Source organism: Opisthocomus hoazin, chromosome 1 (assembly GCF_030867145.1).
Source record: "Opisthocomus hoazin isolate bOpiHoa1 chromosome 1, bOpiHoa1.hap1, whole genome shotgun sequence".
Lineage (NCBI taxonomy): Eukaryota > Metazoa > Chordata > Aves > Opisthocomiformes > Opisthocomidae > Opisthocomus > Opisthocomus hoazin.
In genome coordinates this window covers 129,336,327-129,352,344 of record NC_134414.1, presented here as the reverse complement: position 1 = coordinate 129,352,344, position 16,018 = coordinate 129,336,327, and the positions used below count along the sequence as shown (strand labels likewise).

The following is a 16,018-nucleotide window of genomic DNA, read 5'->3' as shown; positions in this document are numbered from 1 at the left end:
GTAGTGCTTTTTCCCAAACAGATTTTATTGAGCATTATAATTACACTGGTTCCTTTCAGTGTCTAGGTAGCGACAGCTTCTTGCTGGTATGAAAATACATAGCAAATTGTAGCCCTTAAATATTTTTGTAGCAAAATATCCTGGCTGAAAACCAAGCTCTTTTTTTCCAAGATTAATGTAAGTTATGAGATTCATAGAAAGCTGACAATTGACATTAAAGCCTCTGATTTACCCATAATGTTTAGAGAAATACTTTATTTATAAAGCAAATTGAGGGGGGGGAAGAAACAGTCTCTCCCTTACCCACAGAAGATAAGGCACAAACTGGGCAAGCTGGGCACTTGCCTCTCAGAGCAGGTACAGGATCTGTGCAGCAAGGTCCCAGTTTAAAGCCCGGCAGAACTGAGTGCTTATGGTTGACGGATTTGTCCCTCAACAGAGGGAGCAACAGAACAGGATTTATATTGTGGGTTTGGTTTTTTTACACTAGGTTTTTAATTTTCTGCCACCTCTGTCCATGGAGTGAGTTTGCCCAGGATCAGATGAGCAAAACTGGCAGAGGCCAGGAAGGAGAAATGAGGGGGCTGTGGCAGAACCTGTGTACAACCACTGAAACTGCTACAGAAGCACACCCAGTGCGAGGTAGGGAAAGCACCCAGGAGCAGAGGACGGGTGTACCTTCCCGCGGCTATGAAGAAGCAGTTGACTTTTCACCCACAGTCATTTTTCCTTATCTCTTGCTACAATTGTTTCGGCGTATACAACCCGTTATGGAGTAGGACTCTGGAACTTCCTCTTAGTGATGCTCTCCTTTCTGCTAAAATGTGTTTTCTGGGGCAATAGATTCGCAACCTTCCAGTAAATTCAAAGGTTTTAGAGGTCTACCTTTTGTGTGTCTCCAGAGGTATTTTTTACAGTCTTTTCTTGTGATTACAGACACATTGAAAATACAGGGAAAATCACCTTTTGAATGTTGCATGGAGAAAACCTTCTATTCGCAGTATGCTAGGAGAAATTTCTGGTTGCCTGCTAGTATATTTGGGGAGTTAAGACTACAGGCAAGTTCTGTGTGTAGTTTCCCCAGCAGTAGCACAGCATTCCATCAGAGGCCTCCTTTAAATGCCAGGAGCCTGTCCTATATGTGCAGTACAGAGTTTCAAAACTGAAATGTTTGCTCCAGTCTTCCCCACATTAATTCCATACCCCTTTCACATGGTGTGGTAATACATGCAGAATGCACTCTTTGCCTCTTGCCTGTGCTACTTGGTATGCAAAGACAGCACTGAAATCAATGCAAGCCTTCAAGTGAGACCACGTTAAAAGCTAGCTTATATTGAAAATGGTGCCTGATGAGAAGTTTGTTTATGAAGAACATTTCAAAGCCAAACGGGAAATGTATGGAAGATTCTTGCAACAAAGTTTTTCTTTCAATAGTGAGGAAAATGAATTATGACAGTCTTCTGTATGCAAGAAATATTTTCTTCTCGTAATTCTGTAGCAAGAAGAGATTATTTACTAATGGAGCATGTCAGTTGACAGGTAATAGTATCTACATCACATTTCTTTGTGGACTCTACAGATAAACTGGCAGAATATTAATCCAAATCGAATTGTTCTACAGAGAGGGAATCTTGTGCTAAGTAGTAGCTTAATTCTATATTTGTCTCATAGATCACCTGAAAAATACTGCTCTGAGTTACGCAGTTCATCTCACACGCTAAATTTTCATGAACTTCTATAGCCACCAAGACCACTATCTGAGAGGGGTTGTCATCTCGGTTATACCACAAATGGATGGGGTGTGCAGGTCTGCTACCCTGGAGGAAGGCTGGGCTGAAGGATTGCCCTGGGCTCAGTGTCAGTCTTGCCTGAGATGAAGGCCAAAAATTTAACAAGTTTCTGCCTCCCGTGGTGCGTGTGAGAGGAATCCCTCCTGTGTGGTCTTTGGTGATCTCTTGGGTTTGAGGTGCTATCCTACTTCAAAGAACAAAAGGTTTGAGTAGATGTTGAAGGGGAGTCACCGGGGTGGGCGGGGAGAAGGGGAAGCTTAGCTTGTTCTTCAACCACCCTCTGCCATGGCAGTACGTCCTCAAGAGTAACAGAGCGAGAAGAAATGCGTCCCGTACAAGAATAAACACATCCCGTGCACCCTCTGAATCTATATACAAATGCTTACTGGCTGAGTCCTGTCCTTTTTATTTTTCTTGTGGAAGCAATGCTAAGATCTGGAGAATCCTGTTAGTTTGGTTGCATTTACTAGTTTGGGGAGGCAGGGGGAGAAATCCCCATAGGAATACAGAAACAAAATGCCATTTTATCTCTTTGGTAAGGTTTTTGCTTTACTCATGCACAGATGAAAGTATAGTTCTCGTGACCTCTCGGACTAGGCATTAGACTCGTAACACAGATAATAATGCAGACTAATAGTACAGGATGGACCCTAGTTGTTCCCTGAAGTTCTGCCTTTAATTATGATGGTGTTCCCAGGGCAACCACTGAATGAAGCCAGCAGCTAAGTTCACTGTTTTGTTAAGGAAAACTCGCTGTTTTCCCTTTCTTCTACCAACTATGATTTTGCCTCAAGCTTTTTTGTAAACTCTGCTTTAAAGCCAAAAGCATGTTTTGCAGTCCTTTTCCAGCAAGTATTGTATTTGTGATGAAGTCATGTGTGCTTGCCATTTGAGTCTCTGCGTGTGCATCTGTGACAGTCATTCGACCAGGCAACTTGGCTTACAAGCAAGGCACTGTGAGAGGGGAAGCAAAATAGAAGTTTAGCTTGGCAAAGTCTGCTTGTCATTCAGTGTGGGATTGGTTTCCTGAAAAAGAAATTGCTAGCCTGCCAAATCTATATACTAAGAAAAATCTAGAGCAGGGTTTCCTGACCTTTCTGTTACTGGCTCTCCCCCTGCCTTGTGTCAAACACAGCTATCGCTGACTCTGCAATTTCCCTGGAGCCAAAACGGGTCAAGCAAAGCTTGGACTCAGAGTTACACAAAAATGGCTTTTTAAGTTATAAATGAAAACAAATATATCAAAGGGCTTCACATGTAGCTCCCCAACCCTATAATTCAGACCCCTCGCCCCGTTAGTCAGTATCATTCCTCACACACCCTGTATTGACCATCCTCATCCTCTCCAGATGCTGAAGATAAAAAATCAACTTGTTTTTTTCAAATTCAAGAAAATTACCCCTTGCCCTCCTATCCTCTTCTCCACACTTACTGTTTAGGTTAGTCTGTCCCCACCTGCGCGAGTCCTCCCCTGAAGATACCTTTCTGCCTGGCCCACAGCAAGCTACCCTCACAGCAGTCTGTGCTTCCCCTTTCAAGATGCACGTGCTGCTGTGTGAAGTACTCCTTCAGCTTCTTGTAGCTCCTCTGTCACTCTTTCAGCAGTACAAGGTGAAAAAAACATACCCATTTGTCTAGTGATTAGTGAGTTTTTGCTTTTCCTTTTAGCCTGTAATTACAGTAAAAAGGTGAATGTTCTGCAGTGCCTATTTTAGAATAATTCTCTTTTCTCCCTTACTTGTAAAATTGACTTAGATTTTATTGAAGAACAGAAATCTTGAATTTAATGAGTGCAATTAGTCACATTTTCTTTCCTTGGTAAGCCTTTGAAATGGGCCAGGCATTCTGAGATTAACTTTTGACAAATGTTCTTTCTATCCCAGACTTGGATTTGCAGCTTACTCCGAGCGGAGAAGTCACAAAACAGATTGGAGAGGCCCTGCCTGTGTCGTGCACGATTTCTTCTAGTAGAAATGCAACTGTGTTTTGGATAAAGGTCAATAATTCATCCACTTCACACTTCATCTGAGCCTTCACCTCTCCATATTACGGCTGCTGCTTCAGTGTTTTGGAAGGAAGGAATTCGTTCATTGGGCTCTTTAAAGAATATTGTTAAAATGAGTCTTGCGCATATTGCTAAAATGAGAGCTGCTAACTCAAGTTGATGACTGCAAATCAGTTACTGTAATTAGTGGCTCAGTTTTCAAATGGAGAGAAGTAATGCTTACTGTAATGCAGATACAATTTTTTTTAAATGGTCTGTACAAGGCCCCTTGAGAAGCAGATCCTAAGAAGGAAAACCCATTTGGAGGAATTTGGGTTCATTAATTGTTTTCTCAGAGGCAAAGCAGATTGAGAGATTGGATGTTAGCGACCAGTGTTCAATGGCTGGTAAAAGAGGTAGCTGTCATGGTTTTAATTTAACCCCAACGTCTGTCCTGGTGGAAACTAAAAATAATGATACCTGATGGTTGTTGAGTAGCCTGTGTTGATCTCGTAAGCCTGGTTCCTAGAGGAGAGTTGGCTGTCTCAAGCAGCTTGTACCACTAGGGGTTTTGGCCAGCCTGCTAGAACAGCTCAGAACTAACAACTGATCCCAGCTGTGCCCTTGATTTGAAAGTGAAGTTTTTCAGTAAGGGCGAAGGTGGCTGATATAAACCTCCAGTAGTTTCTACTTTTCAGCAACTGTTACGTTGCTGTCAGTTATTCAAGTTAGTTATTAATGGCGGAATATTTTAACAGCGAGGCTGCAATCTACCAAAGCATGTGAAAAATTCTGTTGATAGTAGTCACATTTGTAATTTAGAGGTTAATGTACTCTGACTTAGAATTCACAGAGATTAACTCCTTACCTTATCAGGACAATACCAGAATGCAAACAAGTCCATCATTTTCAAGTCTTCAGTATCAAGATGCCGGAAACTACATCTGCGAAACTACTCTACAGGAGGTTGAAGGCTTAAAGAAAAGCAAGACACTTAAACTTATTGTTGAAGGTAACGGAGCAGATAGATATGATTATTAATTGCCTTTTTCAAACAAAATGGTTAACTGTAATATTGTTCTTGTAGGAAAACCTCAAATCAAAATGACAAAGAAAACCAACACAAATAAAATGTCTAAAACAATCATCTGCCATGTGGAAGGTTTCCCCAAACCAGCAGTGCAATGGACAGTTACTGGTAGCGGAAGCATCATAAACAAAGCAAGTATATTTCCCATTACTTTATTCACCAAAAGATAGTGCATAGGAGGTGGAAATCAAGGAACATTTTCCAGGTAGTGAGATTGAAGAAACTAAGTTGATTTCATTTATCTAAGAGAAAGTGAAGTGGTAGCTGTAGGTGCATGGTACATATGTGGATGATAAAGGTCTTTTGAGTAGAGCAGAGGAAGGCACAGAAGATCCACTGGCTACAAGCCAAAGCTGGAAGGGAAAAGAAAAGGTTACAAATGAAATATGCATTTTTAAGTGAAGGTACTTATTCGATTTATCTGGGTAATGTGGTGATTTTGCCATTGCATAAAGAATTTTCAAATAATGGTGGAACTATAGAACTGAAATTAGAAAGCAAATGGGTACTTGATGTAGGCATTAACTGGATGAAATGTAATGAACTGTGGTAAGTACAAGTCAGAAAATGTGGTCAGTATAGTTCCTTATGGGCTTTGCATTTTTTATCCTAATCTTTATAGTTGTTTTTGTATGGTCATACCTGTTGTTTTTCACTGGAAGCATAACCACAATGCAGTCATTGTGGAGGAGAAATAAGGGGTACCCATATGCAGCAGGAAAAATACCTGGAAAATAAGCAAACTGAAATATTTTCATATTGATGACCAAATCACATGCAAAGCATTGCCATATTTTGCCTTAGCAGGATAAATGAATGAGACATCTATACAAGCAGTCAGAGATGGAAAGTACAATGCACAGTGCTCCTGTAGATTTCATTACTCCATTAGGTTTTGCTTTAATCCTACGGAAATTATGTATAGCTATCAAAATTTGTCCATTTGCTTGAATCTATAGGGCAGGAATTGTCTTGAAGCTATATAAATGATAGAAAATAATTTTCCCTGGACATTGTGTTAATCTAAGAATGGTGTACAGCGAATATAAGGAACAAGTTCACATCGCTAGTACAGTGTAGATACTGCAGGTGCTACTAAATACACGTAGCTTGGCAAAATAATGCTTAGTGTGGAAACAACTTGGGATGCCAGAAAGTGGAAAACTTACAGTTGTTATTTCCCTTATAAAGCCTTAAATGAAAAACAGCAAGATGTAAAGAAACGAGAACGCATAAGTTTGGGTATTTCTTGAAGAATTTTGCCACTTAGAATATTTTTTAAATATTTGAAAGAAACAAAAGCAAATACAGAATGTGGTTAACTTTCTCAAAAATGCCTCTTTGTCAGTAGTCTTGTGCATACTATACAAAATGTAGCTATAACTGGATATCTTGGCCAACATGTTTTCTTGCAAATATTCACATTACCATTTAATAAAGTAATGCATTCTTTTTATTGTTACTGTTTGGAAAACTGAAGTGTTAGTTGAAAGTTATTTCCCTCTGAATATTTTCAGTGTGTAGTACAGGTAATGCGTGTATTGTTCTTTGCATTTTTCAGTGACACTAATCCTTTTTTTTATATTTTCAGACAGAGGAGACCAAATACGTTAATGGAAAATTTTCCAGTAAAATTGTGATTGCTCCTGAGGAAAATGTGACTTTAACTTGCATTGCAGAAAATGAGCTAGAAAGGACTGTGACCTCCCTGAATGTCTCTGCTAGTGAGTGTCTTCTAAAGACCATTTCTTTAAAGTTGTAGTTTCACATAAAGTACCCACACTTCACACTCGTATGAAGAGTAGGTCTGCATAGTAATGTTGATACTAAGATATTTAACCTTTTTGTCTTAAGTCAAGAAATTGTAAATCCACTCTGGATCAGCAGGACATAAAATTTATTGATAGCTTTATGGATGAAGTCACTTAGCTAGCCAAGAAAGTAATGAAGACATCTCATGTATGCAATATGTTATTTACTCTTGTAAATAATATTACAACATAAGATTAAAAGATAATAGTACAAAAATATTGCAAAATAATACATTATTTACAAAGATTGAAGTCTTTATTACTAAATTAACATCATCTTTTAGTCCCCAAATTCCAGTTTGTTATTACTGGTATGACTTGATTCAGAACAGATATCAGCCATACTGAGCTTTAATCAAATGTCACTTTTCAATGATGAAAGGTGATGAGAAGCTACAGTTTGTGTAAGGGTGAGTAGCACACAGAAATACACAGTCAGAACTATTTCTGAGACTAATATTACAAGTTTTGAATAAGATTCTTCAACTGGGTATATTAATAGTTAGAAAGGAAAGACTTCCGCTTAAAGATAAGATTAATTACCTTGTCTGGCAAACTCTGTGTTAAGTTTCAGTGTTTGTCATTGCTGTAAATAAGCAATTAAAGGTGTTCAGGTATAACACATTTTGTCTTTAATTTAATTTTAACTTTTCCATTTCAGTAAGTATTCCAGAATACGATGAGCCAGAGGATAGGAATGGTATGTATGGTTTTCAGTCTCCATAACCCTTTCTGTTGATTGTCTCAGTTCAAGACCTATTGTGGTGTTACTGAACAGTTTCCCCAGTTTCTTAAAGCTAGATTTGATTTGTAATAGCTGGTGCCATGACTGACTAAGAATGTGACTTTCTTGAAGCTTTAAATGTGTTTTTAAGAACAATGCCACTTTTTTTAAATTGTGAATTTCTGATTCCTTTTCTTGTTTCTGATGGAAGTTCTTTAGAAATAGTGTAATGCTTTACTTTATCATAGGTCACTTCTAACTTTTCTTCTTTGTTTCAGATGACAATAGTGAAAAGGTTAATGACCAGGCAAAGCTAATAGTGGGGATTGTAGTCGGTCTTCTGCTGGCTGCTCTGGTTGCAGGTGTTGTCTACTGGCTCTATGTGAAGAAATCAAAGTAAGAATTTATGGAAAACTTGATACTAAATTGAAAAAAAAAATCATAAGTGGAAATGTATGTTTACCTGTTTTCCTTCCTGCAGCTTTCCAGTAGTCTGAGTGGGGAAACGTTGTTACAGTAGGTGCATTTAATAGAGAAAGGAAACTTGGTACCTCTGTTCGGCTTGTCCTAATGCTTAACAGGACTCATCTCCTGGAGGTGGGGCTCCAAGACTTACCATAGATCATGAATTGTAACGAGATTCTTGTTACTGACAGCCAAGTCTGGGCCACTTCTTGTGTTTAAATATAGTACCTGCTACTTAATTGTGAGGTGTTACCTCTGTGGGGCTTTACTGGTACTAGAAACTGTCTTCATTTAGAAGTTGGGTAGCTTGTTTGCTTTGAAAATTTAATAAATTACAGAGTAAGTCTAAACCATGTGAGGAAGAGGAGAGAGCCTTAATTCATTTGTTCATCTGTACTTTGAGATCTCTGAAGTAAAATTGGTCAAGATAGACCTTGTGTTGCTGAAAATCTAGAAGCTATCATCCAAATCAATATGTTTTAGACATTCTAGGCATAGAACAGGATTTTCCAGTGAGGACTGCTTGCTTTTAATTTATTTCTTATCACACAGGCTCACTTCAGAAAATAAACTGGATGATCTCAAAAAGTAACCATGTTTCTCTGTCCTCTTAGACGGCCATGACTGTGCCATTTGGCCTTATCCCCATACATATGTCTCCAGGGAAACTGAGGGCAGGTTTGCTCTCTGAAGGGTTCCTCACAGCTGCTTCTTAACAGGGAAGATTAAGGTAGCTGTGCATAGCATGCACAAATCAGTACAGGTACAGAAGCAAGCTAAAGTTCAGTTGTTCTTTCTATGACCTTTCATTAAAACTAGAGTGAATGAGATCTAAAATATACCAGTGGGATTTTACTGTGAACAAATGTGTTCTCATTGATGTGAAAGTACAACAAGGAATTCTCCATCTGCTTGGAAATATTCTTTTTTTGGATAATACATAAGGATTTTAACCCAGCCATAACTGAGCAGGTTTTGGAAGTTTTTCAAATAAAGAATTGCTATAAATTACCCAAGCACGGAACCACATTCAGATATTGTACAGGCAAAGAATCCTGTTTTTTGCAAAACTTCTTTTGGTAGAAATTAGAAAGTAACAGTAATGTTAATCTCCTCCTCCCACACTTTGCTACTCGTGTAGGAATGTGCAGAATCATTTGCTTAAGTCTTTGCTTTTGAATATGAGAATGTGGAAACATGAAACTGTGATTCACTGCTTTGGGTTTTTTTGGAAGACGTGGTTTGGGTATAAGGAAGGCAGAGAAGGTAGAATGTTGTGTACCATTACGTAGTGTGGGGAGAGCTAACAAGAATCTATAGAGTATAGCATGTCCTTTGCTGAGTTAATGACTTAAGAATAATTTTTTCAGCCTCAAAGATAGAATACAGTGTATTCTAAATGGACAACACTACTTTTCCTCATGTTCAACTTCTCTTCTACAAGCTTAGAGTAGAAATTAGAGCTAGAATTTATTAGACAGGTTCACTGGGAACAAAATAAAAATCCCTTTATAGTTAAATAATAGTCTTCATATTTGATACATAGTTGCTGACCCCTGAAACCCGTAGTTGATGCATCATCACTGACAATCTCCCGTTCTCAGCATGTATTTAAGTTGATCTGTTATTATCCTCCCTGCTTTCTGCACGCTGTACTCGCAAGAGCAAGCAGAGTGTCAGTACCTATTCTGAGAAAGTTTTCATTACAAGTTACAGCCTAGAAATCAAAGTAGACCTTGCAAAAAGCACCTTACACCTTTAGACACAACCTGTGTCTAATCACAACCCCTGCATCTCCATACAGGCCGACAGGTAGTAGTTATTCTTTGAACCCACCCTTGAACAGTAACTCACCTAATCTCTATCCCCAAAGTGACGCCAAAGGAAAGTCTGAGAAGGCAGCAGCACAGAACTTTACAAGTCTGCCGAGGCAAGAAAAACATTACTTTTTTTTCATTATTGGTGTTGTGGTTTGTATGATCTGCTATTGTCTTGTCATCCACACTAAGCAGGAATTATACTTGTAGCCTTGGAATATATTCACAATAAATCACTTGTGTAGTTATTCACTGCCTCAGCTCTACTTGAGGCAAAAGCTGATTATTGCCACATATTCTTTTCACTATGAATATTATCCCATAAATCAGGGACTCATCTGTATTCCACATCCCACAACCAGCCCCCTCTTGAATAAAGAGTTGAGGCTACCTACCCCAGCATGCTGTGTTTCTCCTTCATCTGAGCAGAAGGCCAAAGATTTGTTTTCTACAGGTATCTCCTTTTTTCAAAAAGGGTATTTTAAATTAATTTGCATGGAACAGAGTATGATTCGGCACTAAAGAATCTTTCTAATTTTGTGTCAGACCTCAGTCAAGTGTGATTCTAGGGCATCCATCTTCAGTAAATCCTTCATATATCACACATTTTCACCTGGCCAGAAACAGCTGAGAATACAGCACAAATTAAAGTTTTAGAAAGAAAATAATGCACCCGGCACTGTATATCCCTGTTCTCTAGGCATGGAAGTTTTGCGTGTGGATTGGACCTTTGTCCCATCTTTGCTTCTTGGGTTTGGAGGTGCACAGGTCTCAAGCCACTTGAGGCTAGATCAAGGTTGAAGTGGTTTAAAATGCAGTGAGGGAAAATTCAGCTGGGCAAATTGAAGCACAGCAGCAATCTTAAGATTGTTCATACTCAGAGCACACCAAATTCTTGAAGTTGTTCTTTGGTCAGAGAAATCAAGATTGTTACTAGTGTCTCTGAATATGAACACTTGAAGCATAACAGTTCTACTTTTCTGATACTTTATAGGAAACTAGCAGATGAATCCAAATGTGGCAGGCCAGATACATGGGAAACTTGCTCTATGTTTTGACCAAGAGGCAGCGTTTGTATTTTTTGTGCAGTTCCCTTCCAGAGTTACAGATGTCTCTGAAATTGTCAGTTCATGTCACAAAACTTCTATAAAAGTGGCATGAATCAATGGTCACTTGTTTCTTGATGACTGGAATATTTTTCTAATATCTCTGCCTTTTTTCCTACTGATTGACATTTGGAAATAATTGGAGGAAGTGGAAGGCAAGATTGGGGTAAATAGAGATTGCAGATAATCCAGATTTGGATGTCTAAGACTGTTACCTCCTAGAAAATCTTTTGCAACAAAGCAGCTGAGCGTCTAACATACCTTTCAAAAGTAATGCAAGCTTTAATGAAATTCGTGGCCCTTGCTTCAGCACCCAGAATTACACCAATGTGTATTCTCTTACCCGTCATTATTGCAAGCTTGGGTAACAAGGACAAAGAGTTCTGCAGATTTTCTTTCTTAAACAGTGTTGATTGTGAGGCCTAGACTTGTGAGATTAAAAGAAATCAGGAATTAGAACTCAACAACAATTTCTGGGTCATCTATATGCAGTCTAAATTTACTCTACAGCAGGCAAAACAATTGAGATGGAAAATGGTCTTTATATTAAAAACAATGCTATGAATGATATCTAAAGAAAATCCGTGAAAATAACAGCCCCTCAGCACACACGCACTCTCCAAAGGAAACAAAAAACATCACTTTGGTACTACTTACAGAGAGACTTTGATTAGGATTCCCTGAGGATAATTATTTTCCTGAAGAGCAAGCATAGATAAATGTAAAATATGAGTCATAATTTTTTCAAGAGCTTGGAACGATCCACGTTTTACAAATGAATTTAAAAAAAAATGGTTGAGAGACATAAGTAAACTCATAGCCACAGAACCACCTTCTTGCTCTTCAGCACAACGTGGCCAGAGCCTGCTAAGGGGTGGGCTTTGTCTGTGGAGCTGCCAATGATCTTGAAGTGTGGGAGGTGGCCTGGGCTAAGTGGGCGGTCTTGCCCTTTTTGGCAAATCCGGTGGACTATTTCTGTCCGTCCGGACCGAGGTGCCCAGCTGCTCAGGTAGCATCAGGAGGTCGCTCCTGAGTTGCAAACGGAGCAAGCTGACAGCAGTTAATGCACAAAAAAAGTAAGGAACAACAACTGTTGTTGAATGCTACACTGGCAAAGGACCGCTTGTCCTCTGCCCCAGGTCACCTCGGGAAGCGATGGAAACCATGTTCTGAGCCATTTTGCTGTTCCAAACCCCAGCCACGTCTGTCGAGCCCTGAGGACTGGTGCCATGCCAGGCTGGCCTGTTCCTCTGCGCTGGCAGAACACTGCCAATGGGTCACACTGCTGCAACTCCGTGCAAAATTACTCTTCTGCCTCTTACTAACCCTGTTTAGATAGCACTAAAAAAGGCAGCAGTGCTGCTTGTGCTGAGGTGGTGAATCTGCCTAGATACCAGTATTTGGGGAACACAAAAAAGTCAGCAAGGTCACTGAACTACCAGAATGAAACTGCTGTATTTCAGTCTGAGGCACTGAGAATCTAAATCCATCTGATTGTCAGAGACGAAAAACTGCTGCTGCTCTAATTTCAAGCAAGCGGTGTATACCATCTTCCAAAAGAGTTCTGGGTTGCCTGCCTCTTTCACAGTCAGCGTGCTGCCTTTTAAATCTCCCATTTTCACCCATTTTGGCTTTAGGAAAACAGAGGTGACATTTAGCGAGGGCAACGGTTTCACTGAATGCAGAACTAAAATAGAACACTTTAAAAATCAAAACCTAATTGCATTGCAGAACCTATACCAGGTTTAGTCATTGAATAATTTTAACCTAATCAAAGACCAGCAATGCCAGTTACAGTTCCCTCTGCTGTTAAGTGTCAGGTCATGTGAAATCCAGTCTGCTTTGGGCATCATAAAACTCTTGATAAAAGGCCAAAAAAAAAAGGGGGGGGGGGGGGGGGATCACAGTTAACCATGCCAATAGTCTGTCCTGTCCACTCTCTTGCCTCCAAGAGCTGATGTAAGCAGTTACATGAGGGCAGACGTGCATCATACTGCTTTTCATTTCAGCTCAGGTAATTGCCTGAGTCCCGATTCTTTCAGCTTTTGATCTCTTTCCCTACTGTCTCCAATTTTGTAAGACTTATTTATGGAGAAGACTCATTAACCATATGACAAGCCAAATCCTGTGCTCTACCTAAAACAAACATTTTTTTAATTAAAAAAAAAAAAAAGTTTTTTTTAATTCTTAAGGGATTTGTTTGTTTGAGGGTTTGTTTCTTTTTTACTAGGATTAAAGAGATTTGTGAAACGTTATTAGGATCACAGAAGGTCAATCTCTACCAAAGCAGTGAATTTTCCTCTTCCTTGCATCTTGCATCCTTTCCTTCTGTGCATATCACGTGTTTTGTGTTTTGAAAACCAGAAGAAAGTAGAAAGTTACGGCACAATAGAAATTTACCACTATAGAAGTTGCTGTGTGATATAATCTCAGCAATTTAAAAATTAAATTTGCCTGCGATAAGCAGAAGTAAATGGGTTTTCAGCATGGATACCTTCCTGTCAGCCACGCAAACGTAACAGGCACTCCAAAGCCACTAGTAAAAGATAAATGCAGCTTTGAAGCATTAAAACTTACAGCTACTCAGGAAATAACGTACTCTAAACCCAAAACCATTTCAGGATGGTCCCATTCAGTGTGATGGGTGGGATGTTGGGCCCAGAAGCCCATGCCCCCCAGCACCCCACCTCACAGGCTTCTCCCCAGCCCAGAGCGCCGCATTTCGGCAGCGCTCGCAGAGGCACCGAGGATTCGGTGCATCTGCACCCCCTCAGATAAGCTCCTGGGAGGCAAGAATTAAACTGTGCTCTCGTAACGGTACCGTGCAAGGCTGCCTCGGCTCGGGGCACATGTGGTGCTTGGCCACTGCTGGCGGCCTTTGCTCAGATGGAGAAGGCGCACAGAAACACTCCACCTGAAAAAATTGAGCTCCGCGGTTTGGGGAGGTGCATACCTGCATGGTGTCAGCGTGACATGTCACACTATCCTGCTAACCTGTGTCTTCGTTGTATTTTGCAAGTCGGTGTCACTACGAGTCTTCACCCCGATGCAAGGGTGAGCGTATGCATGGATCTGTCAGAACAGACATTGCTTTTCTGTAGGGGAAACAAATTATCCATAGGGAAAATGTGTCTGCGATAATCTGCTTTGACACAAGGGATTCACTTTGTCCCACTCAAAACACATTTGCCCGCTTATGTTTTAAAAATTGCAGCTTTTAAAATGTTATTGCAGCACTGCAGGGATCTTTCACCTTGGCAGTGAGGCTTCTCGCCCATTAAAGGAATGGCTGAGTGGTTTTATTGTGCTAAGCTAAACTAAGCGCTTAACTCATTAATTCATCTCCACTACTTGCATTAAGGAAGACCTGCTACTTTAAATGAGCCATACCTCTTTTCTTCCCCCACAAACATGTACACAATCTCTTCTTCACCCAAAGCTTGTCAGTCATAGCTAGCACAGATCTAGGAGCCGGAGTGGGTTTTTATTCTGTATTGTCGGAATTTTCATTACTTTCTCCACAGTTAAAGAGCTTTCGTTTGGCACGGGCTCTGAAAGTCAATTACTACAAGTACACAAAAGATTGCTGTGTTGATCAAGATATCTTAGCCACACTTGTAACATTTTAGCACACCTTAAAGCAAACTCCTGTTCATTGAAACAAGCTACACAATTAATTTGTCAAGAAACACAGATCTACACAACCTGCCTAAATGTCTGCTAACTCAGAATGGTTCTGAATTGCTCAAGACGTAAAACACACATGCACGGCCCTGCTGCAGTACTTCCTGCGGTACGAACGCCCGTGGGGGAACTGGTGCTATTGGTCTGTTTACAGACATGTGCAAGCCTATTGCTCTGCTCAGACCAGAACCGTAAGAATTTTATGTATTACTGAGAGGGGAGGAGACTGTCATTCACATGAGGATGGAACAAAATGCTGTAGACGTGTAAAGATGACCTTAGTTTTTCATTACAGGACAGCATCAAAACATGTAGACAAAGATCTTGGAAATATAGAAGAAAACAAAAAACTAGAAGAAAACAACCATAAATCTGAAACTTAAGAGACAAAAATGTGTCAGTCACCATTGCAGGTAGGTGTTTCATATTGCAGCGTTCAGCATCTCTTTATCCACCATTCCTCTCTAGCGATCTGTGTCTGGTGATCACAGTGGTAGCTTGGAGTCTGTCGGTCACCTGCCAGAAGGTCGGCAGAGGCGGGATTTTGAGTGGTGCACTGCTAGGACAGACGGCTTCAAGCCCCTGGCTAGCTGAAGACACATACCTGCCTACGCACACACTGAAGCAGCCTGACATTTAGACATAATGAAGCACTTGGCTTTATTTCAATCCACGTACTTGGGGAAATGAAAAGACAAATTTGTATAATGTGTCAGTGTGGTGCATGTGTGTGTGTATGTATGTGAAGAGTATGTTTAGGTATAGCTTAGAAGGTTTTGAGTTATGACTTGAAATGTTCACAGGATCCTTCTTCCCTTAGCAGAAGAAACAGTTTCTAAGTCCTTGGTCAGCTTTATTCATCGTCACTGCAAGAGGCATGAAGCTTTCCTTAGAACAAAATCATTCTTTTATGATTTCACATACATTATTATAGATTTAATCCTGGAAAGAGACACTGCATATTAAGTTAGTAACAATGCAACAGGTATGAAAGTTTCCCCAACTGGGAGCTATGTCTGTGTACAAATAATTAGGTAGCTGCAGAAATTCCGTTAGGAATTACAGAGCACCAACAGCACCACCCGGTGTTCACATACATATACACCACTGTTGCCTCTGCTGCATCTCTCCTCCTAGTACCCAAAGTTGGGGTTTCGACCACTTTTCTGGCCAGCCAAGGCCATTTTCAGTTAACACTGTGGTAGCACAGGGGTGTGGAGAACAGCCGACCATAGGGAGGTTTCCAGAGCTAGTCATCAGCTGTTCCGAAAAATGAGAGCAGTACCGATTCAGTGGTGCTGCGGTGTGAGTTCCGCAATGGGGAAGCTGTAGACAGCCCTGCTTTGCAGTGAGCTTAAGTAAATAGCACTGGATACCTTACTTGCGGTAGCAGGGTTTTAAATCATACAGTGGAATTATGACGTTTCATATTTTGATAAAAAAAGTTTCTTATTTAAAGACAGCTCTCCTTATTAATAATTTCAGTGTGTTGTCTGAATTTTTAAAGTACAAGGCATTATTTTTGCACTAAATATTCATAATTCACT

General features: G+C 40.1%; 1 protein-coding gene across 2 annotated transcripts in view; it reads left to right on the top strand.

Annotated features, from left to right (window-relative positions):
• The window catches only part of ALCAM (activated leukocyte cell adhesion molecule), a 117,291-nt gene extending 102,407 nt beyond the window's left edge, over positions 1-14,884 (top strand). The window contains exons 9-16 of one of the 2 annotated variants that reach the window (XM_075435532.1): positions 3,674-3,786; positions 4,651-4,786; positions 4,862-4,995; positions 6,456-6,588; positions 7,337-7,375; positions 7,678-7,795; positions 9,738-9,794; positions 14,767-14,884. In XM_075435532.1, the coding sequence (XP_075291647.1) occupies positions 3,674-3,786; positions 4,651-4,786; positions 4,862-4,995; positions 6,456-6,588; positions 7,337-7,375; positions 7,678-7,795; positions 9,738-9,794; positions 14,767-14,854 (818 nt within the window). In that variant the 3' untranslated portion in view covers positions 14,855-14,884. The remainder of the gene's footprint in view (positions 1-3,673; positions 3,787-4,650; positions 4,787-4,861; positions 4,996-6,455; positions 6,589-7,336; positions 7,376-7,677; positions 7,796-9,737; positions 9,795-14,766) is intronic. The other variant, XM_075435541.1, reaches the window with a different exon arrangement.
• Positions 14,885-16,018: the final 1,134 nt, after the last annotated feature.